Raw genomic sequence first — 21,463 nt, 5'->3', positions numbered from 1 at the left:
CTTCTATAGACTCACATTAGGGACTATATATAATTTTCATTACATAGTATTCATTTTTAGGTGCTGGGGCAGAATACTGACAGGGAATGTGTGCAGAGGCTGGGGCTGGACACTGAAGCTGGGCAGTGCCAGCTGTGACTGTGAAGTTCGGCAGTCAAACATCATGTTTGGTTGAGCTGAGTTTAGCAGATTAATGCATACCTCTCAACTTTTGAAGAAAGGAAAGAGGGACAAAAGGGGCAAATTTTGACCATGCCCCTAGCCACACCCATTTGGCAGTAAGGGTCATTCAGCAGTTGCCCCAGACAGTTCGTTAATAGTCATAGCAGCCAGAATTTTCTTATATTTCTGTGTCACTATGACATGTTGCTTATTTGTGCCTATAAAGCCGTGTTCACACGTTGCATAAATCCGGTTTCTTTTTGTTTCTGCTGTCTGCACCAAACTACACTAACAATCTTCTCTGATTATTCCATTTTTGCTGCATTTTTTCTGCCTGCCTTTTCTCCATTATTTAATGTGCTTGGTTCAGATGTGAATCTGCGTTTTTATTGTACAGAAAAGCTTTGTTCTGCATTTTTTTAAGCTCCACATAGAAACCTCCAGAGAACACCCCCCCCCCCCCCAACGCAGAGTTTGGCGGCGTCTTCTCATGGAATCACATCCACTTTGCTTGGTTAATTAAACACAGCAGAATAGATGTGCAAAGAACAGCATTTACACTACAGAATAAAATTCAGCATTTACACTACATGTGAACTCGGACTGAGGCTATGTGTGCACGTTGCATCGGAGTACCTGCAGTTTATTCTGCACGTTTTCCTTCCCTTGGTTTTTGACCAAATGGCTTTTGACTATTTTTTAGCGCTAAAACCGCATGCGTATTTACCGCGTTTTTAGTGCGTTTTCAGCACTTTTTACCTGCGTTTTCACCTGCGTTTCTGCAGATGCGTTTTGTAGATCAAGACACTGAGAAATAAAGTTGGAATAGTCAAAAAGAATGAAAAAAGAGAAAAAAAAAGGATAAAATTAACTTTTAATAAAACTATATGGAAAATTATCAATTTTAATGAAATAGCGGTTATGCACATTTTAACAGAAAAATAGGTGACATTTATTATTTTATAACATTTAAATTTTCGGTTCTTGTGTGTGTGTAAAGGAACATTATAACCCTTTAATTTTATGCCAGAAAAGCATGCGTTTTTGAAGCCAAAAACGCAGTGGAAAAGCAGGTAAAAAGCATGAAAAACGCAGGAAAGTTGATTTTGGTTGCATTTTGCCATTTCTCATTGACTCCAATGTTAAGGAAACGCTGCAGAAATGGCAAAAACAGTCATGCTGCTTCTTTTTCTGCATGGTTTTTGACCACAAATATGAAAATTAAACGCTGCAGAAAATAAAGCAAAGTGCAGACAGGATTTCATCTTTTCCCATAGACTTTGCTGGACAACAAAAACGCATGCGTTTTAGCGCAAAAACGCTGTAGCTAAAAATGCTGCAGAAACGCGGGTAAAAACGCAACGTGCGCACATAGCCTAATTGTCCAAGCAAAGTGGATCAGACGTCATGAAATCTCCGACCCTGGTGCTTGTAAAGATGCCGCTGAACTGTGTGGATTTGGTGTGCGTTTGGGTTTTTTTTTTTTCCCTTTATAAGCTTCAGGATTCACATCTGTAACAAACATGTATCAAATAAGGGGACAATGCATAAAAATACCGCAAACACAATAATCAGAGAAGAATGTTATTGCGCTCGTGGTGCGGACACCTGCAGAAAAAATGCAGCATTTATGCTACGTGTGAACTCGGCCTCAGTGATACATTTTTATTACATTTTATGGGTTTTAATAAAGAAAATTAATAAATTGTGCCTTTTTTTTTTTACGCCATTTACCGGTCCCCCATAAATAATCTGATCGCTGTGTTGTTCGGGTTGTTACGATTACAGGGACATCAAATATGTCCATGTTATTTGCTGATTTGTGATGTTTATTATTTTATAAAAAAGTGTAATATAATTACATTATTCTATTTTTTTGTAATTATTTTTAGTAATTTTATTAGAAGAAAAAAAACCCCTCTTTTCCTCTCCCTCTAGAATACAGAACATAAGAGACGCTGCTGTGTACAATGGAGCCCTGTGTCCTGTGTGATCAGGGCTTCATTGTAGGTTAATTTATGTAAAATCCTCCCTCTGACATCATCAATTCCCAGTGGCTCAACAGCTTAGATCGGTAGAAAGCCTAGGAGGCTGCTGGACACAAGTTTTGAAAGTTGCTGGTTTGAATCCAAGGTGGTGAAGACAAAAAAAATAATAAAAATATATATTTTGTATTTTTTTTCCTCATTTCTTTATAGTAATTTTATGGGAACAAATTAATCTGACTCTTTCCTTCACCTACAAAGAGATGCAGTATTTATACATCTATCCCTCTGTATATTATTGATCTGTGATTCTATCTATCATGTATCATTTATCTATCCATCGATCTATGACTCTATCCATCTAGCTATCATGTATCATTTATCTATCCATCTATCTATATGTCTATCTATATGTCTATCTATCATGTATGTATCTATTAGTTGTCATGTATCTATATATCCCTCGATCATACATCCCTCTATTATCCATCCATCCCTCTATTATTCAGCCATCCCTCTTTCATTCATCCATCCCTCTATCATTCATCCATCCCTCTATCATCCATCCATCCATTTCTCCATCCATCCCTCCATCCCTTCCTCCATCCATCTTTGCAGCTGAATAATCTGCTCTTGGTTTCTCACTTGCAATAAAGAGGTCAAGTTTACCAAATCTTCCTATGCTTTTAATTACTGGCAGTGGCTCAGTGGTAGAGCTGCTGCCTATGAAACAATGAGCTCACGGGTTCGAGTCCCAGCCGCACCGATAATCCAGATTCGAGGAGAATTTAATTTAATTTATTCACTGCACTGAGGGGTGGAGCCGGGACATCAGCTGTGAGCCGCGGGACTGTGGGACACACCTCTAAAATCGGAGCAGTCCCGCAGAATCCGGGACGGTTGGGAGGTATGGTAAGATTAATATTGCAGGTTCCCATTTAAAGAGATGTTGAATTGGCCAGCAGATGGACTCTCTTAATTTGATCAAACTGTGTGCTGACTATCTCAATTTTATCAGTACAATCAATGTAAGGCTAGGTTCACATTTCCGTTGTTTTGCATCAGTCACATGCATTGCCTGACGCTTGTGACTGATGCATTGTACAACCGATGACAAGAATAGAATTCGTTGTCGGACTCCATTGTAAAAGAACGATCAGCTGATCGTTCACAATAGCCGGCCGGCTTTTGAGAGCAAACAGATGATCTCACGGCGGCCGGCTAATGAGAGCGATCAGCTGATCACTCACAGCAGCCGGCCGCCGGGTGATCAGCCGATCGCTCACAGCAGCCGACCGCTGGGTGATCAGCCGATCGCTTACAGCAGCCGGGTGATCAGCTGATCATTCGGCCACCGAGAATGTGTGCAGGGGGCGGAGTGCGGGGTGGGTGGAGCAGAGCGGGGCCATGGCGCTGAGGACGGCATGGCTGGGGACTGCATGGCTGGGGACAGGTGTGTCTGTGTGTATGTCTGTCTGTGTGTGTGTCTGTGTGTGTGCGTGTGTACATGCGGAGTGCGGGAGGGGGCGGAACCGAGCGGGGAAGTGTCTGGCTCCCTGCACACGTAGCCAGGGTAAATATCGGGTAACTAAGCAAAGCACTTTGCTTGGTTATCCAATATTTACCTTGGTTACCAGCGTATACTGCTTAGCGCTGGCTCCTTGCACACGTAGAAAAGGTAAATATCGGGTAACTAAGCAAAGCGCTTTGCTTAGTAACCCGATGTGTACCCTGGTTACGTGTGCAGGGAGCCGAGAGAGAGCACGCGCAGCGAAATCCTATGGATTGTGCTGCTCAAATAACGTTACAAGCTGCCTTCCTGCCGCCCGATGGTCAGTCGTTCCACGACTGATCAGTCCGGCGGAGGATGCAACGCAGCGTCATCAGTCACAATCTGCTGCTCATACAAGTCTATGGGAACAACGGAATCCGCCAAACGGATTCCGTTGTTTACTAGAGCCGCGGATTGTGACTGATACAAATTGACGGAAATGTGAATCTAGCCTATCAGTTATGCAGTTCAAAGTTCATATATTTGGTACTCACATATACCATTGAGCGCTCAGTGTGTGGTTGTATTTGTTTGCTTGTATACTGTTGTTGTGCTGTCAGAGCAACATTTATTTATTTTGATAGAAGCTGCTTATTAATTTAATTTTTTGTTGCTGTCTTTTTAATATACAGTAGCAATTGTGAATAACCTTAAGAGATTAAAAAAAAAAAAACGTGTTCCCCTGTGATGGAACCACTCCGCTAACTTAACCTTTTCTGACATGTATTATAAGCATCATCAAAGTTTTGGACTGCCCCACTAGGTTACTACCAGAAGTTGTAATATTGAAATGATTCATAAGCATGGCACAAACCTTCCCAAATCAAATTCACAGCGTGGGTGAATCCGCTGTGTAAACGCCCTGTGTGCATACACCCTAATGACCAGACTCTTAGCAATGGCCTTTGCCAGCATTGCAGTAGCTGCTATCACATTCCAAGACAGGTAGAGATGTCAGAGCTGAATATAAGATTTTCAACACTCATAAAGGAAAAAAAAATGTTCATATGAGGAGGAAATTTGAAGTTTGTTTTTACATTTTAGGAGACATCCTTTCTAAGGCTCAAATTATTCATTGAGGTGTTGCTGCTTCCCTTCAGTAATGGAGGCAGGTGCTCGGTGCGGTATGTGCTCCCCATTGGTTCACAATGTATTTTGGTTTTGAGGTTAATGTAGAGGAAGTCTAATAGCTGTATCGCACATTGCTTTCAGTTTCTGCAGATAGCGGCTGAGGAGGCAGAAGATATCATCATTTGGGTTTAGTCGTCCAAAGTCTCATTCTTCAGCATTCGATTGCCTTCCTCTCTATGTGGGCATTAAAGCCCCATGGAGAAGGAGGTTCGGATTCCAGGATTTAGGACACGGTTTTCTCTTTGGATACAGAAAAAACACAGAGACAAATCTCGATGTCCTCCTCTGCCAGATACAGGACACCTGGGCGATTTGGTCAGTAGGCATTAGGTATAGCATCTTCTAGATGTTAGCACATTAGAGAATAGCTTATATAATAGACTTTAATTAGGGCATATGATGATGTATTCAGATGGTGTTTTGTCTGATGCCTTTCCAACTTCCTGCGAGCTGTGAAGGGGTGTATGCTCTCTAAAATACACTATTTTGATGGGGGGTGTTTAGTTTTTGGCACAAGCATTGAGGTTTAAAGAAGCATCGTCATTGTTATAGTGTGTATATAACTTGTTGGGGGGTTTTTTGTTATTTTTTTCTTAACTATCAGATAAATATGTAAACAATGTTTACTTTTTTTTAAGATTGTATTTACCACATATAGTCCACAATTATTACAAAAGCTATACAAACTCATTATTAATTGCCTATAGCATGCACAATATTTTGAGATGGGTTTTTTTTTTTGTATTCTTATCAACAGGATGAGGTGGTAGTGAAGGAAATTCCCATTACACACCATGTCAAGGAAGGCTCCGAGAAGGCTGATCAATCACACTTTGTCCTGCTTAAAGTCCTGGGGCAGGGCTCTTTTGGAAAGGTGAGTGGGTTTTATGTAGTAAATTCTAAGACTCCAAGTTACCCCACATAGTAGTAGGAAGCAAAATCAGTTTATTTAAGACATGTCTGTTTTTAAATCTTTGTTACAGCTGATAGTATTTCTAATTTAGATGTTTGTTATTGGCTTGCCATCTGACATATTACTAACCTGCTTAGCAGAGCTTCTGTAATTTTCCTGGATCAGTTTATTTTACAATGCATGATAAAAAAGACCATACTTCCCAGACATTGGAAAGATAAGATCTCCGCTCTAACATCTGCACAACTGTGGAAATAAATAGGTCGTAGGACCAATAAAGACCATCTCGGAAAAGCAATAGTATAAAATATCTCCCTGGGTCCAGCGCTGGCTCTCCACCACTGCTCCGGTCTTTGACAACAGAGCACATCATTGCTGCAGCAAATCACTGAGTTCAATAGCTCATCATGTCTATATGAGGGGAAGGCGAGTACCATCTGACTTTATTACTTTCTCCTTTAGAGGAGGAAAAGTGAAAGACCAAAGACCAAATAGAAAAGGGCTGTGAAATCATTATGTCAATCACCACAATAATGTTATATTGCCCCTAAAGTAGGATTAAACATTTGGAAAAACTCCATCACTAAGACCTCAAAAATAGTGTGTCATGAACACACAACAGGAGTACAATTCCCATAAAATATAATAATCTTTATTTAGAAAAATGGAATAAAAAAACACAAACCGGTACAGTACAATTTTACATCAATTATGAGGATATAGGAGGACCTCTACCAAACATCACCCCCCACAGTAGTATATGTGTGTGCCCAGCACAGGCATATATAGGCAGAGGCAGCCAAGCAGACAGGAAAGATCAGTGTAACCTAAAATTAAACAATAGTCAATTCCTGGATGACTGCTGTATAGAAACAAACAGCTCCCAAACTGACCCAGGGTAAGTGCTGATATCGTGATCAAAAAAGAACGGTACATGAAATAGTTAAGTGCAGCTTACCCATAAAAGGACAGGGAGCCAGAAGGCACACACAGTGGGGGGAAGAGGAACCGCAACCAATCCCGAACGCGTATCGCTATTGCTTCCTCAGCAGGACGGAGGCAGGGGTGGAAGTGCGTTCATTCCCCAAATGTCAGGTTTAAATACCTTGAGTCAATTAATCCCCAGGTAACGCGCCAGCGTGATGGCGGCGCATGCGCAGTGAGTCATCCCCGGTCAATGTGTAGTGCACAGAGCAGTGCTCCAGCCTCAGTGCGCATGTCCCGGGAAGAAGTCCCGATGACGTCATTGGGCATGCGCAGTGGGCAAAAGGAGGCCGCAAGGTGCATACACCCGGATAACTATCAGAGGGCGCGCGCTCAGACGCCCGCACGTCACAGGGGGATAAGGAGCAGCTGAAAACACCAACAAGTTATGTTTAATATCAAATACGATACAATCCTGGGTTCCCCAGTGTTTTTAATACAAAGCAACACATACAGCGCAGACATTATGAATTTAGATAGTATGTTCACCATCCAATAATTGAATAGATGTGTGATCGTTATTCTCCACAATAGAAAACTGCAGCTCTCCCTAAAGTACATATTTTAGATACGGGCATCGCTAGCATATATGTGGATGTAAATGAACCAAAAGAGTTCAGAATGGAGAACACATATGTAAAGGGACCACGGATGACAGATAAACAATCCAAGAAAGTGTGAATCACATTGTCAAATTCATATGAAGACAGGGAATATATACACGTGCAATATATATTAGAAAAAAATGGTCACAGTACAATAAGGCACATGTTAAAATTGATCAACAATATTCAATTCCGTCATTAATTATTGGGAAATCAAAATCCCATATGTGATCCCCACCAGTTTGAAGTCTTGGCGCCCGGGGTCCCAAACTAACAAAGTATCCCAAGAAAATCCTGTACGGATGTCATAAAATACAGAGGATGATGTCAAATAAGTAGAATGTCCGTAGGTTCCATATGTGCATTCCTTAAAGATATATTCTCCACACCATAGAAAGAAAGGGGGAGGGGGGGGGTTTCAGGTAGATGAATGGTGTTCCCGAAAACTTGGCTCCGTAGGACTACAAAGGCATGTATCCAAATGATGTAAGGTCACTTAAAAACAAGAGAACAAAACACAACATAATTAAAAATGAATCACAGAACACCATAAATAATGTTCTACTCCTGAACCTCTACAAAAATGGAGCGAAGCTAAGCTTCTCATTAAGTCCGCTTGGTGTCATAGTACCTAGGGTAGCTATCCATCGGCACTCAAGTTGTGCCAATTGTTTTTTTAGATCGCCCCCTCGGATACCATAATGCAAGATGTCGATTCCCTTTAACTTTAGTCCAGAAGCGTCACACCCATGAAAAACCTTAAAATGTCTGGGGATTGTCCTAAGGGTTGTATCATCTAGAAACCTGTCTTGAGTTTATAATATCTCGAACGTGCTCCCTCGTCCTTACCCGGAGTTGTCTTGATGTCAATCCGACATATAGTTTGGAACAAGGGCACGTAGCGAGATATATAACATAACATAAGAGCTCTTACATGTTATGTATTTTTGGATCGTAAAGTGTTTTTTTACCATCTGATGACCGAAAATTGATACTCTGGACAATGGTATCTCTACAGGCCAAGCAAGAACCGCATGTAAAACAGCCTTTTCTCCCAATGGGCTGTTGTGTTAAGAATGGATTAGTCACCTGGGCCATATAGTGGCTATCAACGAGAATGTCTCCGAGGTTCCTCCCACGACGTGGTGTCATCAGGGGAGCCTCCGAGACATTCCCGGCTAAGATCTTATCAGTTTTTAAGATCGCCCAATTTGGTAGAGGTCCTCCTATATCCTCATAATTGATGTAAAATTGTACTGTACCTGTTTGTGGTTTTTTATTCAATTTTTCTAAATAAAGATTATTATATTTTATGGGAATTGTACTCCTGTTGTGTGTTCATGACACACTATTTTTGAGATCAAGGTACTTTTGTGGCAAAATATTTCTAGATTGACCCTAGAGAAATGTGCTGTAAAAAGGTCAGGGGAGGGGGGGGTATGGATTTTCAACTCAGATGGAATTCACATGACCATGCATTAGATCATAGTAATCACATCCAGATAATGCATGACAAAAATGTGTACGCCTCTCAACATTGTGTAATTTGGTGCAATTCTAACCATCCTACTTCATCCATGGGACGAGTGTGATGGCCTGTTTGGAAAATTGTACATGAGAATTGTGCCAGTGACTATTATTAGTGCATGTACAGTCCGTTCTGGACATGGACGATAAAGAAACTGAAATTAAGGTCGGGAGAAAATTGAATTCGCAGGACTAGTGTACTTTTTTTTTTTTTTTATCAAGGTGCAACTCTGTTGGGGTTTCATGCACGATCTACATCAGCCATGCCCACTTGCTATGTGTCATTTTGGCACAATTCTTGCCGATACAGACTTTCCTGCTCCAAAGTAAACATGAAAACGTTATTCAAATACACTTTATATATGCTTTCTGTTGATTTCAATTTCAAAATTAGCCTAGAGCACTTGCTCTTTTTTCCCAGTGTGGAAAGAAAAGTATTGTTGTTTCTGCCTGAAAAGAAGGTTTTTGAGCACTGACTTAGAGGAGCAGAAACAAAAGTCTTGTATACAAAACCATCATCCAAAAAGCAGCAAACACTGTTTCATGTTTCTGAGGTAACTTTTTGTTGGATAAAAAAAAACCAACTAAGTGTGAACCTACTCAAAGAAGAGTGAAAAATGCCTTTTCAAGGTACTGTTCTAGTAAAATATTCCTAGACTGACCCTAGTGAAATGTGATGTAAAAAGTGCAAGTTTTCATTACCATACACTGGGCACAAGAAGTTTACTTCTGACTTCAGAAAACCAGAAATGATTAGTCAGAGGATCTTCCAACTGCGAATCTGATAACCACTCTGGCTGACATAAGTTATGTGTTGTCCGGACTAAATCCATAAGTCTACGGTCACTCTGACTGCAGACTTATGAATCCTGACATGTCATGCACTGTATGCTGTCAGGATGCTTCGGTTTCAGAACCAGGAACAGCAGTCACAAGGCCTCACATAGTCCCGACCACATTCCGACTAGATGGGAGCGATCTCACTCAATACACTTCCATTGAGCAAGTCTGCACCCCTCTTGTGTGCATGTAGCTGGGAGTATGTATATCGCATACTCAAGGCCTTGGGACCATCGTTCTTGGCTCTGAAACCAGCAAATTCTCACATATCTTTCTCTAAGAAGATCAGTTTGTAGCAGAATCACATTTTCTGTAGCTTAACTATGATAACCATTTTTATGTAGTGCCAACATACTTTACGGCATTAATAGATTTGTAAGTGTACATTTTAAAGGGAGTCTCTCAGTAAGATCAACCCCACTACCACTCTCCAAACCGTATATATGAGCTTGCAGGTCTTTTAAAGTTAAAGAAGCACTCCCATGACATTTTTTATTCAATAAATGTGTGTTTACTTGCGACTATGTTAATATACTCCCCTACCTCTGCTCTCTGACATTCAACGACGTTCTTCCCCTCTTCAACATAGTTAATGAATTGAAAAACTTAATGGGAGTGCTTCTTTAAATTCATTGCCATATTCATGTCTATTTTTTGCGGTATTCCTGAGGAGTCAGCATAGTAATTCATTTAGAAATGAGGTGTTAAGTGCTCTGGGTGTGACAGAGCAATTAAAAGAAAAATGTCACCAGGATTTTGCAATGTAAGCTCAAGACAGCATGCTGCAAGGGTTAAAAAAGAAAACACATTTGTGTTTCTTTTATCAGTGTGTAGCAATTGTTTACTCATACTAAAGGGTGTATTGCTCTGTGATCAGTGCTAGCTCCAGATTTTTGTGGGCCCTGGGCAAAAGTCTGTGAGCCCCATGCACAATCGGACACACATACACTGATTAGTACACATACAGGCATACGTACATATAAATATTTGAAGACAAATTCACAAAAATACATATAAATAGATCTAAATATATGCACAGTCATATACACCTAGATATACATATGTCAATACATAGATATACACATCATACATGCGCACACAGACATATTTTGAGATAATTTTAAAATGGGGAACTTTACAGCAGCCTCGCTCACCTCCCTTGTTTATCTCCGTCCAGCCCCTCTTGGGCGTGTGGCTGTGCAGGCCACACAGCATGACGGCGGTCACTAACATACATGGCCGTGCACAGTGACACTACTGTATATACACCACAGGAGGAGCTGAGGGCTACAATATATAGACCACAGGAGGGGCTGAGGGCTACAGTAGGTGGGGTGAAGTGGCTCAATGGACTTAATGAACCGGTCGGTGACAGTGTGACGTGTAGTGGAGGAATGAGAGGCCTAGAGGTGTCAGATAGAATCCAGGTGCCTGGCATACAGACTGCTGCTAAATTGTGTATGAGAAGGAGTGAAAGGAATCCCTATGGGAAGCGTACCGGTACCAGTGAAGCGCGAACCGAAGTGTTGCCGAGGTTGAAGAAAAATAAAGTTTACATGTTTAAGGCCCTGTGCGCACACTGTGTTTGTTTTTACCCGTTTTTTTGTGTTTTTGCTGCAGAAATTTCTTGAGAAAATGCTGGTAATCTTAAGAATATTCTTTCTGCAGAACGTCTTGAGAAAAAGAATGAGCATGTTACTACTTTTCTGCATGTACCTGCGTTTTTTGCCATAGATAATGGTAAAAGAACGCAGGGACCAACCTGCGGGAAATAACGAATCAAAAAATCATCAAAAACGTGGTAAAAACGCAGGTGCATTATTGGTGCATTTTTTTGAATGCAAGTGCGCTAATCTTTCAGACTAAAGAAATTTCTTGAATTTTTTATCTAGTGCGCACAGGGCCTAAGAGAAGAAGCTTTGTCGAGACTTAATTTGCTGTAAGCAAGAAAGCAATGTTGCTTGAACGGTTATAGAGTTCTCCTGTGAGTGGTGCGGCGACAGGGAGGCGAGAGGGGTTAATGACAGGCTGTGCTGTGGTCTGTCGTTCCCAGCTACCACGACTACGAACACTGCCTGCCCCATGCCCTCCACCACATAGACATCACAAGAGGGTCTGAGGGCTACAGTATATAAATCACAGGAGGGACTGGGGCTACGATATATACATCATAGGAGGGGTTGTATACATCACAGAAGGGGCTTAGGGCTACAGTATATACATCACAGGTGGGTCTAGGGGCTACAGTATATACATCACAGGTGGGTCTAGGGGCTAGAGTATATACATTACAGGAGGGGCTGAAGGCTACAGTATATACATTACAGGAGGGGCTGAAGGCTACAGTATATAGATTACATAAAAAAGAGAAGTTTTGGAAGCACTCTGCGGTGTCAAGAAATCTATTTTATTTTTCTTTTTTGCAGACAGGTGATACAAACATGAGGGAGCAGGGGGAGCGGAGCACAAGGACGACGGTACCGTTTCGCACCTCTAGGGGTGCTTTCAGAAAAATAAAATAGATTTCTTGACACCGCAGAGTGCTGCCAAAACGTCTCTTTTTTTATGATATTGGTACTTGCTCTGGCTTCTTGGCATATAGCACCACGGTAGTTCAGGACTTCCACTTGCCGTCAGCTGTTTTTTTCAGCCAAGTCCAATGTGAGGATACAGCAGCTGATCTGCACTTCAAGCACCCACAAGATAGGCTCTACATGGAATTGAGCCAAAAGACTTTCTTGCAGCATTTTCCACAGAGTGGTAAGCAGTGCAGTGCACAACTTCTGTTTTTTTCTTCTATTGTTATCACTTTTAGTATATAGATTACAGGAGGGGCTGAAGGCTACAGTATATAAATAACTGGCGGGACTGGGGGCTACAGTATATAAATCACAGGAGGGTCTGTACACATCAAATGAGGGGCTGGGGGCTACAGTGTGTGTGTGTGTATATATATATATATATAATAATATATGTATATGTGTGTGTATGTATATGTGTGTGTATATATATATATATATATATATATATATATCTAAATGTATATGTATGTATGTATATGTGTGTGTGTATGTATATGTGTGTGTATATATATATATATATATATATAAATGTATATGTATGTATGTATATATGTATGTGTGTGTGTATATGTGTGTGTGTGTATGTATATATATATATATATATATATATATATATATAATGTGTGTATATATGTATGTGTATATATGTATATCTCACAGGAGGGGCTGAGGGCTACATTATATTAATCACAGGAGAAAATTTTATACATCACAGGAGGGGCTGGGAACTACAGTATATACATGACGGGGGTTGAGGCTACAGTATATAAATCACAGGAGGGACTGAGAGCTACAGTATATACATCACAGGAGGAGCTGAAGACTACAGTATATAAATCACAGGAGGGGCTGAGGGTTACAAGTATATACATCACAGGAAGGGCTGGGGGCCACAGTATATACATCATAGGAGGGGCTGGGGGCTACTCTACATACATCACAGGAGGGGCTGAAGACTACAGTATATAAATTACAGGAGGGGCTGAGGGCTATAGTATATACAAGGTGTGCAGAATTATTAGGCAAGTTGTATTTTAGAGGATTTTTTTATTATGGATCAACAACTATGTTCAATCAACTCAAAAGACTCCTAAATATCAAAGCTTAATATTTTTGGAAGTTGGAGTGGATTTTTTTTTTTAGATTTGGCTATCTTAGGAGGATATCTGTTTGTGCAGGTAACTATTACTGTGCAGAATTATTAGGCAACTTAATAAAAATCAAATATATTCCCATCTGACTTGTTTATTTTCACCAGGTAAACCAATATAATTGCACAAAACTTAGAAATAAACATTTCTGACATGCAAAAACAAAACCCCAAAAAATTAGTGACCAATATAGCCTCCTTTCTTCATGATGACACTCAACAGTTGCTTGATCTGTTTACAATCAACATTGCGTGCAGCAGATACCACAGGCTCCCAGACACTGTTCCGAGAGGTGTACTCTTTTCCCTACCTGTAGATCTCACATTTTGAGGGAACACAGGTTCTCTATGGGGTTCAGATCAGGTGAACAAGGGGGCCATGTCATTATTTTTTCATCTTTTAGACCTTTACTGGCTAGCCACGCTGTGGAGTAGTTGGATGCATGTGATGGAGCATTGTCCTGCATGAAAATCATATTTTTCTTGAACAATTCTGACTTCTTCCTGTACCACTGCTTGAAGTTGTCTTCCAGAAACTGTCAGTAGGTCTGGGAGTTGAGCTTCACTCCATCCTCAACCCGAAAAGGTCCCACAAGTTCATTTTTGATGATACCAGCCCATACCAGTACCCAACCTCCACCTTGCTGGCGTCTGAGTCGGAGTTTAGCTCTCTGCCCTTTACTGATGCAGCCTCTGGCCCATCAAGAGTCACTCTCATTTCATCAGTCCATAAAACCTTTGAAAAATCAGTCTCAAGATATTTCTTGGCCCAGTCTTGAAGTTTTATCTTATGATTCTTGTTCAAAGGTGGTCGTTTTTCAGCCTTCCTTACCTTGGCCATGTCCCTGAGTATTGCACACCTTGTGCTTTTTGATACTCCAGTAACATTGCAGCTCTGAAATATGGCCAAAACAGTTATTTTGCGCCTTCTTTGCCCAACACAATTCTTGCGTCCCTGTTGGCTATTTGCCATGAAACGCTTGATTGTTCGGTAATCACGCTTCAAAAGTTTGGCAGTTTCAAGACTGCTGCATCCCTCTGCAAGACATCTCACAATTTTGGACTTTTCAGAGCCCGTCAAATCTCTCTTCTGACCCATTTTGCCAAAGGAAAGCAAGTTGCCTAATAATTAAGCACACCTTATATAGGGTGTTGTCATTACACCACACCCCTTCTTATTACAGAGATGCACATCGCCTGATTTACTTAATTGGTAGTTGGCTCTCAAGTGTTTACAGCTTGGAGTAGGACAACATGTATAAAAAGCATCGTGATCAAAATACTCATTTGCCTAATTCTGCACACAGTGTACATCACAGCAGGGGCTGAGGGCTACAGTATATACATCACAGGAGGGCCTGAGGGCTACAGTATATACAGTGAAAGAAATAATTATTTGATACCTTGCTGATTTTGTAAGTTTTCCCACCGACAAAGACATGCACAGTCTATAATTTTAAGGCTAGGTTCATTTTAACAGTGAGAGATAGAATATCCAAAATAAAATCCAGAAAATCCCATTGTATAAATTACCGTATTTTTCGGATTATAAGACGCACTTTTCCTCCCAAAAATTTGGGAGGAAAATGAGGGGTTCGTCTTAAAATCCGAATATAGCCTACCGGTGGGGCTGTCTGTGCGGGCGGGCTTCCGGGTGCCTGTGGCTAAGTGCGTGCGGCTGGGTGCCTGTGGCTGCATGCCGGCTGCCTCTCTGTCCCCGGTGGCCAGCTGCTTCTCTGTGTGGCTGGGAGGGCGGGCAGCCTGCGGTGGCTGTGCGGCGGGTTACCCAATGTGTCCGCGGTCCGGTTTCAAATCATGGTGCTGGGTGTCAGCGCGTACACAGATGGAGCTCTCATCCAAGAGCTCCATCTGTGCATGCGCCGCTCCGGGCACCATCACTTGAATCTGGACCGTTGAAACACTGGGACACACCGCACCGGCCTGCTCCACCACCGAGCTGCCGCCACTGTCACCGCCGCTGCCACCACTGAGCCGTCACCGCCGCTGCCACCACTGAGCCGTCACCGCCGCTGCCACCACTGAGCCGTCACCGCCGCTGCCACCACTAAGCCGTCACCGCCAGTGCTACAACTGAGTCACCACCTCAGCTGTCCCTACTGACCCGCCACTGCCACCACTGACCGCCACTGCCAGCACAACCTCTGCCTCCTGTGACCCCGCTTCACCATCACTGCTGCCTCCCTCTGGTAAGACAACACCGGAGTTTAAGACTGACCCCATTTTTTTTTTACCTTTTTTTATCTCTAAATTTGGGGTGCGTCTTATAATCTGGTGCATCTTCTAAAACGAAAAATACGGTATATAAATTTATTTCCATTTTGCAGAGAGAAATAAGTTATAGGTATATTATCTATCTGGCAAACAAGACTTAATTCTTGGTGGCAAAACCCTTGTTGGCAAGCACAGCAGCCAGACTTTTTTTTGTAGTTGATGAGGTTTGCCCACATGTCAGGAGGAATGTTGGTCCATTTCTCTTTGCAGATCTTCTCTAAATCATTAAGATTTTGAGGCTGTAGCTTGGCAACTTGGAGCTTCAGCTCTCTTCATAAGTTTTCTAAGGGATTAACGTCTGGAGACTAGCTAGGCCACTCCATGCCGTTAATGTGCTTCTTTTTGAGCCACTTCTTTGTTGCCTTGGCTGTATGTTTTGGGTCATTGGCACGCTGGAAGACCCAGCCACGACCCATTTTTTAATGTCTTGGTGGAGGGAAGGAGGTTGTCACTCAGGATTTTATGGTACGTGGCTCCATCCACTGTGCCATTGATGCGGTGAAGTAGTCCTGTACCCTTAGCAGAGAAACTCCTCCAAAACATAATGTTTCCACCTCCACGCTTGACAGTGGGGACGGTGTTTTTTGGGTCCTAGGCAGCATTTCAACCTTCCTCGTGATCCCGGATACCCCATGAGTTGAGATTTTGCATGGTGACCCAGACCAATGTCGATTGACTGACTCATTTTTTATTTCTTCCATATTCTTACTATTGAACCAACAGTTGTCTCCTTCTCACCCAGTGTCTTATGGTTTTGTAGCCTATTCCAGCCTTGTGCAGGTCTATTATCGTATCCCTGAGAAAACACTGCCGGCAGCCAGCGAGGGCGCTCAACACAGTGAAATCCTAGATACATTGCCCCCTGGGAAATATGCAAATCAAAAAAGTCTGTGGAGCCTCTGTTAGGAGTCTCAACACAGAAACCAGCCAGATATCCTTCCGGAAAGGATCCAGCCAAGGAGTGGCTCTTTTTAGGAGACCACCATAACCACCATATTAAGTGGCCCTTTTAGTCAATATCCAACTTTTTTGACATTTAAAAATATGACAAGGGAAATACCAAGGCCAGGTATCCATCCACAGACAGCTGTTTCGGGGTATTGCCCCTCATCAGTGTGGAGTAGGATTCTGGCCAGACTTTTTTGATTTGCATATTTCCCAAGGGGCAATGTACGTAGGATTTCACTGTGTTGAGCACCCTCGCTGGCAGTGTTTTCTCTGGCTGATCTCCCCGAGATCAGTGATTGTTTTGTCTTGTTGGTCTACTAGGCATTGCTCCCACCTGGCCAGAATCCTACTCCACACTGATGAGGGGCAATACCCCAAAACAGCTGTCTGTGGATGGATACCTGGCCTTGGTATTTCCCTTGTCATATCTTTAAACTTGTCAAAAAGTTGGATATTGACTAAAAGGGCCACTTAATATGGTGGTTATGGTGGTCTCCTAAAAAGAGCCACTCCTCGGCTGGGTCCTTCCCGGAGGGATATCTGGCTGGTTTCTGTGTTGAGACTCCCAATACATTGATACATTGATTTGTATGATCTTGTCCCTGACATCCTTAGAAAGCTCTTTGATTTTGCCCATGTTGTAGAGGTTAGTCTGACTAAGTAATTGAGTCTGTGGACAGCAGTCTTTTTATACAGGTGACCATTTATAACAGTTGTCTGTAATGCAGGTAATGAGTTCATTAGGAGCGTCTAAGTCAGACTTGGGCAAGGGGCGGCCCACGGGCCACATCCGGCCCGCCTACTGTCTGCGACCGGCCGCCCGTCTAAGGTCAGAGTTAGAGGCATGGTGCCGCTTCTTCTCCTGCCAGGCAGGAACTTTTCAAATGATACACGCAATGCCGTACTGACGACATCAGGGCGCGTGCGTGTGTCACAAAGAATGGAGCTGGGTAGGGAACAGAGGACAGATTCCTGCTTTCCGCTGCCCACACTATGCGGAGCTCCCTGCCCTTGCTCGCTGGTCAGTATTGATGGCAATCTGACCTGTTGTCCAAGGCTCCAGGGGGCCCTGGCCAGATCGCCCTCATCACACACTGTGTGCCGGGAGCGATCCTGAAGCTCCGCACGGTGTAGGCAGTGGAACGCAGGAATCTTTCCCCTGTTACCTGCAAGGCACCATTCTCTGTGACACACGCGTGTCTTGATGTCGTCAGTATGGCATGCGCGTGTGTGTCATTTGAAAAATTCACGCCCGGCAGGAGAAGAAGCGGTACCAGTTGGGCCCTGTACGGAGAGAAGCAGCGGAGGAGGCCCCTACAAGAACAGCAGCGGTGCAGCCAGGGCCCGTACAAGAGAAGAAGCAGCTCAGCGGGGAACCCGTACTGAGGTGCCTAAGGAGGAGACAATAAGGAGGGAGAGGTGAGTGGTGACTAATAACCTGAGGAGGGAACAATGGGGGGTGGTAACTGGTGACTAATATTGGGGGTGTAGTGATGTAGTTTTACAGGTGTAATACAGTGGAACCTTGGTTAACGAGAGCAATCCGTTCTGGTACTGGGCTTATTAACCAAGTTACTCGTTCAGCAACGCAAGATTTCCCATAGGAAATCATTGCAATGCAGACAATTCGTTCCACAACTTGTTAAATGTCCCATCCTGATCCCCTATTGTGCCATTCCACACACGTACAAACACGCATAAACACACATAAACAGGCACAAACACAAACTATGCTCACCTTACCTTCCATTCCATCGCCGGCCTCCTGGAACTTGCAGTATGCCGGTACAGGATGTGTATCGAGTAACCATCACGACGAGGGAGGAACTTCCGCTGCCAGAGCGCTGACGTCAAAGGCAGGAGCCGCTTACCTCTGATTGGCCAGCGGCTGACCATTCCTCCCTCGTCACTATGGTTGCCGATACACATCCTGTAGCGGCGAACTACAAGAACCGGGAGGCCGGCAATGGAACGGAAGGTACACATATTATGCTCACCTTACCTTCTGTTCCATCGCCGGCCTCATGGATCAGTTCTCCAGTACAGGATGTGTATCGGGATGAGGGAGGAACTTCCGCTGGCAGAGCAAGTTCCTCCCTCGTCGCGATGGTTGCCGATACACATGCTGTACTGGTGAACTACAAGAACCAGGTGTTAAGAACAGTTCTACTTTTTCATATGTGAGGCCGCATGGCACATTTTATATAAAAATATTTGAGTACAACTGCCCCAAAGAGATTTGCCGTGACGTGGCGGGGTAGCTCAAGAAATTACAATTTTTTTTTGCCAAAAATCTCAAATTTTAATAAGTACAGTTTGGAATTTTTAGTGCTGGCTTTCTTGTTTTTTCTTAAGTGTAGTATATAGTGGTGTGGTGTGGTATATGGGGGGGGTGTAGTGAGGTAGTTTTATTACAGGTGTAATATATGGGGGGTGTAGTGATGTAGTATATTACAGGTGTAGTATATAATCATAATATAATATGTATATATATATATATGTATGTATATGTGTATATATGTGTATATATATCTATATCTATATATATATATATATATATATATATATATATATATATATACTAGAAGGTGGCCCGATTCTACGCATCGGGTATTCTAGAATTTACGTATTGTGTAGTTCATGTATGATTTTTGTTATATCTATATATATATCTATATATATATATTATACATATAGATATATATATATATATATATATATATATATATAGATATATATATATATATATATATATATAGAGATATAGATGTTGTTGTGTGTAGTTACCAAGTGTTTGTGTAGGGCGCTGTACATGTTCTGGGTGTGATGGGGGGTGAGAGCGGTGTTGTTTGTGGAGCGCTGTATGTCTGTAGCGTTGTGTGTGTGTTGCGCGGTTTGTGTGTGTGTGGTGTGTTTTGGGGGGAGGTATGTTTTATGCAATGTGTGTGTTGTGCGGTATGTGCGTATATTTGTGTGTGCAGCGTTGTCTGTGTGTGGGTGTCTGTGTAGGGCAGTTGTTTGTGGTTCCCAGTGTGTGTGTGTGTGTGGTGTGTTGTGCAGTGCGTGCGTGTGTGTGTGTGTTGGGGGGAGGTGTGCACTTCCCATCGTGCTCCATCCCCCATGCAGCGCACTCCCCATCGTGCTCCATCCCCTATGCTGCGCACCCCCCATCGTGCTCCATCTCCCATCCTGCGCACTCCCAAACGTGCTCCATCCGCCATGCAGCGCACTCCCCATCGTGCTCCATCCCCCATGCTGCGCACTCCCAAACGTGCTCCATCCGCCATGCTGCGCACTCCCCATCGTGCTCCATCCCCCATGCTGCGCACTCCCAAACGTGCTCCATCCGCCATACTCCGCACTCCCCATCGTGCTCCATCCCCCATGCAGCGCACTCCCCATCGTGCTCCATCCCCTATGCTGCGTACCCCCCATCGTGCTCCATCTCCCATGCTGCGCACTCCCAAACGTGCTCCATCCGCCATGCTGCGCCAGCATCAGCCTCTCTGCCCGCAGCATCAGCCTCTCTGCCCGCAGCATCAGCCTCTCTGCCCGCAGCATCAGCCTCTCTGTCCCCAGCATCAGCCTCTCTGTCCCCAGCATCAGCCTCTCTGTCCCCAGCATCAGCCTCTCTGTCCCCAGCATCAGCCTCTCTGTCCCCAGCATCAGCCTCTCTGTCCCCAGCATCAGCCTCTCTGTCCCCAGCATCAGCCTCTCTGTCCCCAGCATCAGCCTCTCCATCCCAGCCTTCCCCAGCATCAGCCTCTCTGTCCCCAGCATCAGCCTCTCTGTCCCCAGCATCAGCCTCTCTGTCCCCAGCATCAGCCTCTCTGTCCCCAGCATCAGCCTCTCTGTCCCCAGCATCAGCCTCTCTGTCCCCAGCATCAGCCTCTCTGTCCCCAGCATCAGCCTCTGTCCCCAGCATCAGCCTCTCTGTCCCCAGCATCAGCCTCTCTGTCCCCAGCATCAGCCTCTCTGTCCCCAGCATCAGCCTCTCTGTCCCCAGCATCAGCCTCTCTGTCCCCAGCATCAGCCTCTCTGTCCCCAGCATCAGCCTCTCTCATCCCAGCATCAGCCTCTCTGTCCCCAGCATCAGCCTCTCTGTCCCCAGCATCAGCCTCCCCATCCCAGCCTTCCCCAGGATCAGCCTCTCTCCTCCCAGCCTCCTCCAGCACGCCATGCTCCTCTGCCGACACTCACAGATCCGATCGCATACACTCACACACACCGACACACACCCGATCGCATACACTCACACACACCCGATCGCATACACTCACACACACCCGATCGCATACACTCACACACACCCGATCGCATACACTCACGCACACACACATTGACGATATTGCACATACGCGCTCATACTCGCAACATCCGGAGATACCACATGCTTCTGGCCATGTGATCCTCCGGCAGGTCCTGGAAGGTCACAACAGCACAGTATCGAGGCCGAGAAGCAAGCGATATCGCCGGATGCTGTGAGTGTGTGGATGCGATGTGTGTGTGAGGTGTTTGTGAGAGTGAGTGTGATCTGATGTGTGTGTATGTGTGTGTGCTGTTATGTGTGTGCATGTGGATCTTCCGCCGCTGCAGGACCTTGATGTGCTGGTAACTATGCTAGCATGGTTACCAACGTATCCCGTCCCCCGCTCGCACGGGAGCCCACACCAGCATATGGCGGCAAGGCCAGCAATGCGGGGGTAAGTGTCGGCTGGGTTGGCGGCATACGCTGATGTGGGCTCCCGTTGGGGGGGGGTACAGTACTCAGCTGGGAGTCATGGCTCCGTGA

General features: G+C 44.0%; 1 protein-coding gene across 4 annotated transcripts in view; it reads left to right on the top strand.

The window, feature by feature from the left end:
- The window catches only part of RPS6KA1 (ribosomal protein S6 kinase A1), a 652,732-nt gene that overhangs the window by 266,757 nt on the left and 364,512 nt on the right, over nt 1-21,463 (top strand). For 2 of the 4 annotated variants that reach the window (XM_075335912.1, XM_075335913.1), the window contains one exon: nt 5,588-5,704. The exons of 1 other annotated variant lie outside the window; for it this stretch is intronic. In XM_075335912.1, coding sequence (XP_075192027.1) covers nt 5,588-5,704 — 117 coding nt within the window. Of the gene's footprint in view, nt 1-4,944; nt 5,146-5,587; nt 5,705-21,463 lie in introns of those variants that run through there. One more of the 4 variants, XM_075335911.1, reaches the window with a different exon arrangement.

Source organism: Anomaloglossus baeobatrachus, chromosome 2 (genome assembly GCF_048569485.1).
Source record: "Anomaloglossus baeobatrachus isolate aAnoBae1 chromosome 2, aAnoBae1.hap1, whole genome shotgun sequence".
In the NCBI taxonomy this organism is placed as follows: domain Eukaryota; kingdom Metazoa; phylum Chordata; class Amphibia; order Anura; family Aromobatidae; genus Anomaloglossus; species Anomaloglossus baeobatrachus.
Note: the sequence above shows the minus strand (reverse complement) of the source record. Positions and strands in the feature narration are given on the sequence as shown.